At 47.4% G+C, this 12,678-nt stretch overlaps 1 protein-coding gene across 1 annotated transcript in view; it reads left to right on the top strand.

Moving 5' to 3' along the window:
• panx1a (pannexin 1a) overlaps nucleotides 1-12,678 on the top strand; it is an 84,793-nt gene that overhangs the window by 27,127 nt on the left and 44,988 nt on the right. Inside the window, exon 2 of the mRNA XM_043691504.2 lies at nucleotides 6,971-7,107. Coding sequence (XP_043547439.1) covers nucleotides 6,971-7,107 — 137 coding nt within the window. The remainder of the gene's footprint in view (nucleotides 1-6,970; nucleotides 7,108-12,678) is intronic.

The raw sequence follows: 12,678 nt of genomic DNA, 5'->3' as shown, positions 1-12,678 counted from the left end.
AAAAGGAGTGGCTTTCTGGCCGAGAGACATTGCCCTAGGATGTACAAATAGTCGCCCCGCCAGGATATCCCAGAATGCTCTGAAGAACTCCCGGTTACCCATCCAGCCCTGGGGACTTGCCCCTCAAGAGCCAGGTGAGGGTGCTGGTCAGCCCTTCAAAAGTGACAGGAGTGTGAAAACCCCTGGCATCCTCTGGGCTGAGCTGCGGCAGGTCCTCCCACAGAACTCCATGAGCATCCTTGGCACAGTGGTTAGCACTGTTGCCTCACAGCACCAGAGACCTGGGTTCAATTCCCGCCTCAGGCGACTGACTGTGTGGAGTTTGCACGTTCTCCCCGTGTCTGTGTGGGTTTCCTCCGGGTGCTCCGGTTTCCTCCCACAGTCCAAAAATGTGCAGGTTAGGTGAATTGGCCATGCTAAATTGCCCGTAGTGTTAGGTGCAGGGGTAAATGTAGGGGAATGGGTCTGGGTGGGTTGTGCTTCGCGGGTTGGTGTGGACTTGTTGGGCCGAAGGGCCTGTTTCCACACTGTAAGTAATCTAATCCTTGCTGGATGGATATGGAGAGAACAGAGCCATGTAATATGCAGCTACCTGGGTCCTGATGCCCTCTAAATCGTGGCAAGGTACATGTCATAGGCCAGCAGCAAAAGGAGCTGCTGACGGGGACTGTGCCTTTTTTTCCAGGGAGTAGAAGAAGGGAGAGTCACAGTTCAGGTTCTGGAGAGCCGGATCTGAGACCTCACATACGCGCCAACGGTCTCCTCTTCTTAATACATCTCCTGCAGGCCAAGTCCACTTCAGGCTGACCCAGACGTGACTCCAGGTTGAGCACCTCCTACTCCAACTCCTCAGTCCTGGATTTCTGCCTCTTTATTAATCTCCTCATGTACTCCTGACAGAAGATGCAGAGCTGAGCTATGCCCATGTCTCAACATAGCCTCAAGGAGGGGAAACCCCCCTGCTTCCCTCTTCAGCCGATCCAGAACCGATGAAACGAGTTTCTGGAATCGCTCATCCTCCAACAACAGCCTGTTAAAGTGCCAGTACATGGAGCTGAGCTGGGTGCCAAACAGATGAAGCTCCGCACACACCAAGTGATGATTTGTGCACAGCACCTGCTACGTGGAGGCCACTGGAACACGGGAGGAAATATACAGGCTGTCCTCGACGTTCTGACCCCAGGCCTCATGAAGGTGATGGCAATGGTGTCAGGATGGAGATTCCACTAGATGTCCACAAGGCCGAAGGAGTTGACTAAGTCCCCCAAATTCCTCGCTGACACCAAACCAGCCTGGGCAATGCCATGAAAGATCTTTGAAGATGCAGTTGAAATGGACATCTCTTCCCCCTCCTCCTCCACCAAACCCCCCCCACCAGAGCAACACATTGATTAGATTCCCTACAAAAGCCATTTTGCTAAACAAGTCTACACCGACACTCCAAAGAGTAACCCACCCAGACCCATTTCCCTCTGACTAATGCACTTAACACGATGGGCAATTTAGTATGGCCAACTCACCTCATTTGAACATCTTTGGACTGTGGGAGGCAAGTGGAGCATCCAGAGGAAACCCACACAGACACTGGGAGAATGTGCAAACTCCACACAGACAGTCACCCGAGGCTGTAATTGAACCCGGTTCCCTGGGGCAGTGAGGCTGCAATGCTAACCACTGAGCCACCGTGCTGCCATTGGCCTTTGTCGATGGAGGCGAGATGAAAAGACTCATCTCCGTGGAAGCACGTTTGCCTCAGCCTGACCCGAGGGAGCATAGATGTTCACGATGTGAAGCATTATACCCCCTAGCCACACCATTAAGTGAAGCAAACTGCCTGGCACAGACCCCTTGACCCCCAAGATCTCTGGCTCAAAATGTGGGGTCAACAAGTTAGCCACCCAACTAGATTTGCAGGTGACGTGACTCATGTAGACCTCTCTTTGCCACTCCGCAAGACAGGTGGCTTCATCTCCCAGGGTAGTTTGGGTTTCTTGCAGGAAGCACACTGCAGACTTCCCATCCCGCAGGGACGGGAAGGTCTGGGATCTGTGTTGTGACTCCCTGCTGCTATTGAGGCTGGCTATGCTAGTCTTCATTGTCAGCAGTGTTGTGCAACCACCACATGTGGAACTGTTTAAACAAAAACTCTGACTGGAGGACAGGGAAGGGGCAAAGAGGTCCCATTCCCTCCCAGTGAATGCATCAAGGAACATCCTGAATACCTCTGGTTGTCCTGGGCTGACCCTGGTATGTGGCTAGCAGTCCGGTGGACCAGAAGACTAGCCCAAAATCTGCCCAGTGGTCAAGAGCCAGCTGGCCCCTATCATGGAGACCACGAGTAACCTTGATAAAATCCCAGAGTCCCTTGATGAGGATGAAAAGGAACTTGGTGAGAGGCACTAGAGAGTCTCAAACCTCACCGGAGACTGATGCTGCATTTCCCCAGCACCCACTACCGAGCCCAAAACCCTCTCCAGGTGGTCTTCTGTGGCTACTGGCCCCTCCCCGACAGTGAGAGTGGGTACTGGTCTGCCGCCATTAGCTGATCCCAAACCCCCAATGACACCACCCTCTGTGTCACCAACGAGAACATCCTCGTTGCACTCCATCAAGGCCTGTTTTGGGGGTCACTTTCATCAGATTGTGGAAACTCAGAGAAAAGGGCTTTCCCTAGGCTAGGACGCCGTGAAAACAGTCTGGAAGAAGGTTTGAGGAAAATACCTTCCTCCTTTCCACCAGTCGGCTCAGTGGGATTTACAATTATAGTGCCCACACTGTGGCCTGAATGAGGCTCCAGCTTGTTGCTGAGGGCGGGTGGACCTGCAGCAGTGGGAGGTCTGGTGCAACCCCCAGGGCACCGGACTGGCCAGGACGTGGTACAGGCAGGACGGTCAGCAAGTGCCGTGGGCTCACCCCGGGGGAGGAACTACACCTTACCCATGCGACAGGAAAGTCGTTCCCTTGCAGGGAGCGGTGCCTCTTTCCAGTAATTGTGGTGATGGTGTTCACTCTCCTGCCTGCCCTAGTGGTCATGGGGCCTTCAGGCCCTCCCTTCACTTCTCCATGAACGTTATTAGCTGGAGTAGGCAGGGGGCATGGCAAGGGCAGGAAAACCCAGTTGCGTCACTTCCTGCCCTACTGCTGGGCTGTCAGGTGATAATGAGGAGGGCACGGCCCCAGCTCCGGCCAAGAAAACCCGGTTTTGGCCACCACAGGATGGGGGCTGGCAGCAGAGACATCACAGTCTGGTGAGCTGGGGCAAGGTTCTGGTAACGCCTGGGGTGCGTCACTGTCCGATTCCATGGGGATCACGTGGTAACTGTAGCGGGGGACACCTCACGGTGTTTAATTTTCCTCCATGCCTTCCGGCCAGACTCCCACCCACTTCGCACCAGAAACCATGGTGATGTCAACCCCCGGCTTGGGTCCCACTTGGCGGGGCTCCCAGTGTGGTTTTGGTGGTAGGGTGGGGGAACAGGTGTGGCAGTGTATACTAGGCAGACTTCAGGATGGGGCAGTTCTTCTGAAAGTGCCCACCTCCTGGCAGAGGTGGCACCACACACTATCTGCCATCCGGAAGGTGCTGTAGGCTAGGGCCTTATGGAGCAAAGTCCATGGGCTCTTGGTCACGTCTTTCTGGGCAAAGCAAATGAATACCTGGGGCCGGAAGGAGTAAACATGTTTGAGGGTGAGTCCTTCAGTCCGAGCAGGAGCAACGTGACACCTGAAAGGATTGCCACTGGTGATTGTAAGTGGAGGAGGAGGAGCTCACTGCCAGTGAAGGGCAAGACGCTGGAAATCACAATCTCTGGGCTGTGACTTCCAGAGGATCAACAGGCAAATATGTCCCGCCCACATTGAGCCTGTTTTCAACGGCCAGGTGCACTGCCTCTTGGTCTAAAAGAAAAAATACAGCGCTGCAGTGACAATGGCCAGTGGGCCACCCACATTGTCTGTAGCCTTGCTGCAGGCCTCGATGTTCATGTTGGGATGTGGGTAGGCTTGAACCCCTAGGCCCTTGGTCAGGAGCCTGAAGGGGCATGGGATCCCAAAGGGGCTGAAGCAGCCAAGCCTAAGGTCACAGCTACTCCGGCATAGGTGTGGCTAGATCCTGTCACCTTAGCGCTAGCCATGTTACTAGAGGTAAACGTAGAAAAGGATGAGGAAGAGAAGTGCCGTCTGTTGCTGTGAGGGGTCACCAAATATTGTTGGGGCACAGGCTACAGCAATTCACATGCAAGGAGTCCCAGGTAGCAGCAACAGTTCTTAAGCAGGGTCTAGGGGGCAGAACTGGTAGGCCTGGAGATGGCAGCAGCAAAACCAGGTAGGCCCAGGCAGCAGCAACAGTAGAAGTAGAGGTTTATATAGCCAAAAAAGAACTGAGTTGACAGCACAGTCTAACATGTAGAACTTCTTCCTCCACACTGGATATGGCCAGGCAGCTCAAAGTTAGCCTCCTAAAGTGAGGCTTTAACTCCCCTGTTAATACTGGTCAGCCAGTGCCTCTTGACTGAGGTTGTTAACCTGGACCAATCAAGGACCTTGTAGTTAATATGTCCTCTTGGTTCGAATTGCTACAAAGCCGTAGAGTCACTAAGCACGGAAACAGACTCTTAGGCCCAAACATAATCTCAAACTTAACAAATCCCACCTACCTGCCCCTGGCCCATATTCCTCCAAACATTATTCCATCCAAATGTTTTTTAAACGTAATTGAACCCACATCCACCACTTCCTCAGGAAATTCATTCCACATGCAAATCACCGTTTGTGTAAGAGATTTGGCTTTTATAAATTTCTCACCTTAAAAATGTGCCCCCTAGTCTTGAAATTTCCCATCCAAGGGAAAAGACAACCACCATCAACTCAACCTATACCTCTTATTATTTTATTAACTTCTATCAGGTCGCCTCTCAACTTTCTATGCTCCATTTAAAAAAATGTCCCAGCCTATCAATTCAAATCTTCGATACTCAGCAACATCCTGCTAGATCTCTTCTGAACCCTCTGAATCTTCTGAATCTCTGGATCCAGGTTCAATTCCAGCCTCGAGCAACTGTCTGTGTGGAGTTTGCACATTCTCCCCGTGTCTGCGTGGGTTTCCTCCAGGTGCTCCGGTTTCCTCCCACACTCCAAAAGATGTGCAGGTCAGGTGAATTGGCCATGCTAAATTATTGATGATGTTCTGGGACATATAGGTTTGGTGCATTAGTCAGGGGTAAATATAGGATAATAGGGTAGGGGAATGGATTTGGGTGAATCTTCTTTGGAAGGTCGGTGTTGCCCAGTATCTGAGGAAGACCACACAGAAGGGGTTTTGGGCTCGGTAGTGGGTGCTGGGGACAACGTGAAGTCAGCCTCCAGCGAGGTTTGAGACTGTCTAGTGCCCCTCACCAAGTTCCCTTTCATCCCAATCGAGGGACTCTGGGACTTTATCAAGGCTACTCGTGGTCTCCACGATAGGTGCCAGCAGGCTCTTGACCACTGGGCAGATTTTGGACTGGTCTTCTGGTCCACCCGGACTGCTTGCCGCAACCAGGGCTAGCCCAGAACAACCAGAGGTGGTTCAGGGCATTCCTGGATGCACTCACTGGGAGGGCAAGGGACCTCTTTGACCCTCCCTTGTCCTCCCAGTCAGTTCCACAGGTGGCGGTTGCACAATACTGCTAGCATGGAGGCTACCATAGCCAGCCTTAACATCAACGGCAGCATTCACAACGCAGATTCCAGATTTTTTCGGCCCTTCGGGACGGGAAGTATGTGGTGTGCTTTCTGCACCTGGCTTCTGGAGTGGCAAGGGGGGTGGAGGATCTACATGAGTCACCTCACCAGCAATTTACTTCTTCAGAGTTACTATATACTCTGCCTCTCTGTCTTTCTTCTCTAATTGACGTGCTCTCCTCGCATTCAGTATGTTCCCCTTCAATCCTTCCATTTACACTGCTACTTCGAATTCCTCCACTTGCCTTATCTATCAGTATAGATACAGTGTACCAGAATATAATGATGCGGAGGTGCCTGTCAAAGGAGCAGCGCTCTGAAAGCTAGTACAGTGGAACCTCAATTATCCGACATTCGATTAACCGAATTTCAGATGAGCCGAACAAGATTGCAAAGTCCTGATGCGTGGCTAACTATGTTATCCAGCAATGATTATCTGGCATTCAATTAACCAAATGAAATACTCCCCACCCACATCCTTTGGATAATCGAGGTTCTTTGTACTTCCAAATAAACCTGTTGGATTATAACCAGGTGTGTGATTTTTAACTGAATTGAATGAGCAAAGCTCCCTGCCAGGATATTGGTATATGGAAGAAGAAGACATTACTACTCTTTCTGTATTAGCATAACCTTCAGGACCGCTTTTATTCTCTCTCTTTGTCCTTTTCTCCACAGCAAGTTTCTAAACTCCTGCAACATTTCATCATTGACCTTCAAGCTTTCTTTCAACCATTGTTCCTACTTGCCTTCATAAGTTGTGAATATCAGGATTTTTTCTGTTATGTTAATGGACTGGATAGCCATTATAAACCTTAATTATTACAATTCTTTAAAAGCTTGTATTATGAGATGACTCAAGTAATTCCCATTCCACTTACCAACAAACACTCTCAGACTACAGTGGGCAATTAATTAAATAAGATGAATTGAATATCCTATCATAGCTTTGAAATATATCTATAGTTAATTGTTCAAACTATGTATCCAGTTGCTTTTCTGCTATAGCAGAAGCACATTTCCAAGCTTGCTACATGACAGAATATTTACTCCACAGGATTGTTTCTTGAGAGATAACATGTATAGCACCAACCTATTTCAAGCTGAATACTAAAGATAAGTTTATTCTAATCATATTTCTAATTTCTAACAACTACCCATTTAGTATTGCTGTTTTCTGTTTCAAACCACTTATTTTAGTTATAATTTTCAGCACATTTAAATAATCTTTTCTGTTCTTTTGAAACAGGTACCCAAATTAGTTGCTTCTCCCCAAGTTCTTTCTCTTGGCGACAAGCAGCTTATGTAGATGCCTACTGCTGGGCTTCATTGCATCGACCTTTACCAAAGCATGATGCAGAAAGAATCCCATTGTGGCTTCATAAGGTAAAACAGTTTCACAAAGGTTTCTTTTCTAATGTAACTATTTTATAATTACAGTTGCAAGATGACTATATGTAACAAATATTTTAACAAGAAACCATAAAATGTAGGAGCAGAAGTCGATCTTTCAGTCCATTGAGCCAGCAAGGCCGTTCAATGAGATTGTGATTGATCTGAGAAGCCTCAACTCAACATTTCTGCCTTTTCCCCATGATGCTTAATTCCCTTACTGATTTAAAAACCTGTTTGTGTCAGCTTTGAATATACTTAATGGCCCTCTGTGGTAAAGAATTCTACAGATTCACTTCCCTCTGAGAGAAGAAGTATCACTTCACCTCTGTCTTAAATGGATACCCACTAATTTTGAGATGATACATCTGGTTCTCGATTCTCCCTCATAGAGGAAACAACCTTTCTGCATATATCTTGTGAGTTGACCATGACTGTCTTTGACATCAAAGTCATATTTAAGTAAGTGTAGTGTAAAGGAGCTCCAGCAAAACTGGAATCAGTGGTTATCGGGAGTAAAGTCTCTGCTGTTTGAGTCACAATTGGCACATAGGAAGTTCATTGTAGTTGGTGGAGGTTGGTCATCTCAGCCCCAGGTCATGGCTTCAGGAGTTCCTCAGGATTGTAAACCTCCACTCCTGGCACCTTCCCTTGCAACCGCAGGAGGTGTAACACTTGCGCCCACACCTCCCCCCTCACTTCTCTCCAAGGCCCCAAAGGAAACTTCCATATCCGCCACAGATTCACCTGCACCTCCACCCACATCATCTACTGCATCCGCTGCAGCCGGTGTGGCCTCCTCTATATTGGGGAGACAGGCCGCCTACTTGCGGAGCGATTCAGAGAGCACCTCTGGGCCACCCGGACGAACCAACCCAACCACCCTGTAGCACAGCATTTCAACTCCCCCTCCCACTCCACCGAGGATATGCAGGTCATTGGACTCATCCACCGCCAAACCACAACAATGCGACGGTCGGAGGAGGAGCGTCTTATCTTCCGACTGGGAACCCTCCAACCACCCTCCAACTGGTGAACTTGGACTTCACCAGTTTCTTCATCCCCCCTCCCCCCACCTTGTCTCAGCCGAATCCCTCCAGCCCGGCACCGCCTTCCTGACCTGCAGTCTTCTTCTTGACCTCTCCGCCTCCATCCTACTCCGACCTATCACCCTCACCTTGACCTCTTTCCACCTATCACTTTTCCAACGCCCCTCCTCCAAGTCCCTCCTCCCTACCTTTTATCTTCTCCTGCTGAACACTCTCTGCTCATTCCTGAAGAAGGGCCTGTGCCCGAAACGTCGAATCTCCTGTTCCCTGGATGCTGCCTGACCTGCTGTGCTGTTCCAGCAATAAAGTTTCAACTTTGATCTCCAGCATCTGCAGACCTCACTTTCTCCTAGGACCAACCATCTTTAGCTGCCTCATCAATGTACTGTGATCATGCAATGGCTCTAAACCATCATAACATCATAAGTGGGGACATTCATCAATAATTACACAATATTCAGCACCATTCACAATTCTTCAGACACCGAAAAAGACCATGTGCAAAATGGAGCAAAAAGTGGACAATATCCAAGCTTGAGCTGAAAAGAGGCCTGTAACATCATGCTGCAAAATACCAGAGAACGACTGCCTCCAGTACAGACTATCTAACCGTTGCCCCTTGGCATTATTATCAATGAATGTTCCGCTATCGACATTTTGGTACTTCACTATTGACAGAAATTGAACTGATCATGGTCCAGTTCCAAAAATGCTCCAGAAGTTTGACACCATTCAAATCAAAGCAGCCAACATGATTGGCACCACATCCACAGGTGGTAGCAGTGAATTATCTACAAGACCTTCCAAACTCATGACCATTGCTATCTAGAAGGACAAAAGCAGCAGATACTTGGGAGCCACATCCCCTGCAAACTCCACTCTAAGCCACTCACCAACCTGACTCAGAAATATATTGCTGTTCCTTTAGTATCTCTGGGTCAAAGTCCTGGATGCAGCTTTGTGGTGTTGAGGGTTTACCTATGTGACATGGACTGCAGTGGTTCAAGAAGGCAGCTCACCACCACTGCCTCAATGTAACTAGGGACAGACAATAAATGCTGGCCCAACCAATGACACCCAAGTCCTGCAAGCTCATGTAATACCCCTGTTTAAAAAGGGAGGAAGGCAGAAGATGGGAATCTAGTTAGCCTGACCTCAGCTAGATTTTGGACTCCAGGTGGGACTAGTTTAATTTTGGATTATGGTTGGCATGAACTGGTTGGACTGACCGTTGTCTTTCCATGTTGTATGATTCAATCACTCTGAGATTGTAGAATACTTGGAAATGCATGGTGAATATGGCAGTGTTGGCACAGCTTCATCAAGGGGTGGTCATGCTTGACAGACCTGTTAAAATTCTTTGACGAGCTGATGACAAGTTTAGACAAAGGCAAGCCAATGTACATCATTTGTATGGATTTCCAGAAGGTTTTTGACAAGATGCTACACAGGAAGCTGCTAAATGAGGTAAGAGCCTATGGTTTTAGGGGCAAGCCACTTGCATGAATAGACGATTGGCTGACTGGCTGAAGCACAAGAATGAGGATAAAGGGGTCTTTTCCAGGATGGCAGTTGGTGACTAGTAGAGTTGTGCTGGGTGTCAATGTTGGGACCTTAACTGTTCATGTCATGCATTAATGATCCGGACGAAGGAGCTGAAGGCATTGTTGCCAGGTTTGTAGATGAGACAAAGGTAGGTGGAGGGACAGGTAGTGTTGAGGAAATGGGGAGGTGTGGCAGATGGAATACAATGTGGGAAGTTTTGAGGTTGTGCATTTTGGTAGGAAGAATAGAGGCATAGAGTATTTTCTAAATGGAGAAAGGCTTTGGAAGTCAAGCACAAATCGACTTGGATGTCCTACTGCAGGATTCTCTTAAGAGTTATGTGCAATTTTGGCTGGCTGTAAGGAAGGCAAATGAATTGTTGGCATTTGTTTCAAGGGTTCTGAACTTAAAAATGTGTTCAGGAATTCCTGAAGAAGGGCTTATGCCCGAAACGTCGATTCTCCTGATCCTTTGATGCTGCCTGACCTGCTGCACTTTTCCAGCAACACATTTTTAAGCTCTGATCTCCAGCATCTGCAGTCCTCACCTTCTCCTAGTTTCAAGGGTTCTGTAATACAAGACCACAGATGTACAGCTGAGGCTGGATAAGGCTCTCGTCAGACCACATTTGGAATATTGTGAGTAGTTTTGGGCCTATTATTTAAGAAAGGATGTGCTAGCATTGGATGGGGTCCAGAGGAGAATTACAAGTGAATGGGGATGAAGGGCTTGTCATTTGTGGATCAGTTGAAGACTCTAGCTCTGTACTTGATAAAGTTTAGAAAGATAAGGAGTTATCTGATTGAAATGTAAAGAAAATTGAGGGGACTGTACAGAATGAATGTGGAAAAGATGTTCACATGTCCTCCATGAACTTGCAGCATGGGTTGGTAACTGGGATTTCGAAGTTGTGGCCATTTCGGAGACATGGGTAGAGTAGGGACAGGAATGGATTGTTGCAGGTTCCAAGATTTAGATGTTTTAGTAATAACACAGAAGATGGTAAGGGGAGGTTGGGGCGGGTGGCAGCATTGTTAGTCAAGGACAATATTACGGTTGTGGAAAGGATGTTTGAGGAATAGTCTGCTGAGATTAGAAACAGGAAAAGATAGGTCATCCTATTGGGAGTTTTCTATTGGCCTCCGAATAGTTCCAGAGATGTAGAGGAAAGGATAGCAAAGATGATTCTGGATAGGATTCTGGACAGGCTGGCAATAGGATAGTTGTTATGGGGGACTTTATCTTTCCAAATATTGACTGTAAATACTATAGTTCAAGTAATTTAGATGGGTCAGTTTTTGGTCCAAAGTGTGCAGGAGGGTTTCCTGACACAGTATGTAGACAGGCCAACAAGGGGCGAGGCCACATTGGTTTTGGTACTGGGTAATGAACCCAGCCAGGGGTTAGAATTGGAGGTAGGTGAGCACTTTTGTGATAGTGACCACAATTCGGTTGTGTTTACTTTGTTATAGAAAGGGATAGGTATATACTGCAGGGCAAGAGTTATATCTGGGGAAAAGGCAATTATGATGCGATTAGGCAAGGTTTAGGATGGCTAGGATAGGGAAGGAAACTAAAATGTGGAGCTTATTCAAGGAACAGCTACTGCAGATAAGTCTGTATCTGTCAGGCAGGGAGGAAGTTGTCAAGCGTTGGAGCCGTTGTTACTAAAGAAGTTGACTCTCTTATCAAGAGGAAGAAGAAAGCTTATGTTAGGGTGAGATGCGAAGGCTCAGTTAGGGTGCTTGAGATTTACAAGTTAGCCAGGAAAGACCTAAAGAGAGAACTGAGAAGAGCCAGGAGGGGACATAAGAAGTCATTGGTGGATTTGATCAAGAAAAACCCTAAACTTCCTATAGGTATATCAGGAATAAAAGAATAACTGGAGTAAGATTAGGGCCAATCAAGGATAGTAGTGGGAAATTGTGCATGGAGACAGAGGAGATGGGGGAAAACGCTAAATGAATATTTTTCGTCAGTATTCACAGTAGTAAAAGATAATGTTGTTGAGGTGCTTACAGAGATACAGGCTACTAGACAAGATGAGATTGAGGTTCACAAGGAGGAGGTGTTAACAATTCTGTGAAAATAAATAAATCCCCTGGACCGGATGGGACTTATCCTAGGATTCTCTGGGAAGCCAGGGAGGAGATTGTTGAGCCTTTGACTTTAATCTCTATGTTATCATTATCTACAGGAATAGTGCCAGAAGACTGCAGGTTAGCAAATGTTGCTCCCTTGTTCAAGAAAGGGAGTAGAGACAACCCTGGTGAGCCTTACTTTGGGTAAAGTGTTGGAAAAAGGTTTAAAGAAGTAGCATTTATAATCATCTCAAGAGGAATAAGTTGATTGGGGATAGTCAACATGGTTTTGTGAAGGGTGGATCATGCCTCACAAAGCTTATTGAGTTCTTTGAGATGGTGACCAAACAGGTGGATGAGGGTAAAGCAGTTGATGTGGTGTATATGGATTTCAGTGAGGCATTTGGTAAGGTTCCCCACAGTAAGGTCTTGCACAAAATATGGAGGCATGGGATTGAGGGTGATTTAGCGAGTTGGATCAGAAATTGGCTAGCTGAAAGAAGACAAAGAGTGGTGATTGATGGGAAATGTTCATCCTGGAGTTCAGTTACTAGTGGTGTACCACAGTGATCTGTTTTGGGTCCACTGCTGTTTGTCATTTTTATAAATGACCTGGTTGACAGCATAGGAGGATGGGTTAGTAAATTTATGGATGACACGAAGGTCGATAGAGTTGTTGATAGTGCAGAAGGATGTTACAGGCTATAGATGGACATGCTTCTAAATTTCAAAGAAAACAGGACCAACTCTCTCAACCATGTTTCAGAAGACATTTATTCAATACCTAGGATCAATCCAGTGAACCTTCTCCCAATTGCCTCCACTGCCAGTACATTCTTCCTTAGTTTGTTTCCTTTTACAGTAATTCCACTGTGGTCTGACTAGTGCCT

This window comes from Chiloscyllium plagiosum, unplaced genomic scaffold (genome assembly GCF_037043375.1).
Source record: "Chiloscyllium plagiosum isolate Xiang-an unplaced genomic scaffold, Cpla_swu_hap1 HiC_scaffold_6, whole genome shotgun sequence".
In the NCBI taxonomy this organism is placed as follows: domain Eukaryota; kingdom Metazoa; phylum Chordata; class Chondrichthyes; order Orectolobiformes; family Hemiscylliidae; genus Chiloscyllium; species Chiloscyllium plagiosum.
Note: the sequence above shows the minus strand (reverse complement) of the source record. Positions and strands in the feature narration are given on the sequence as shown.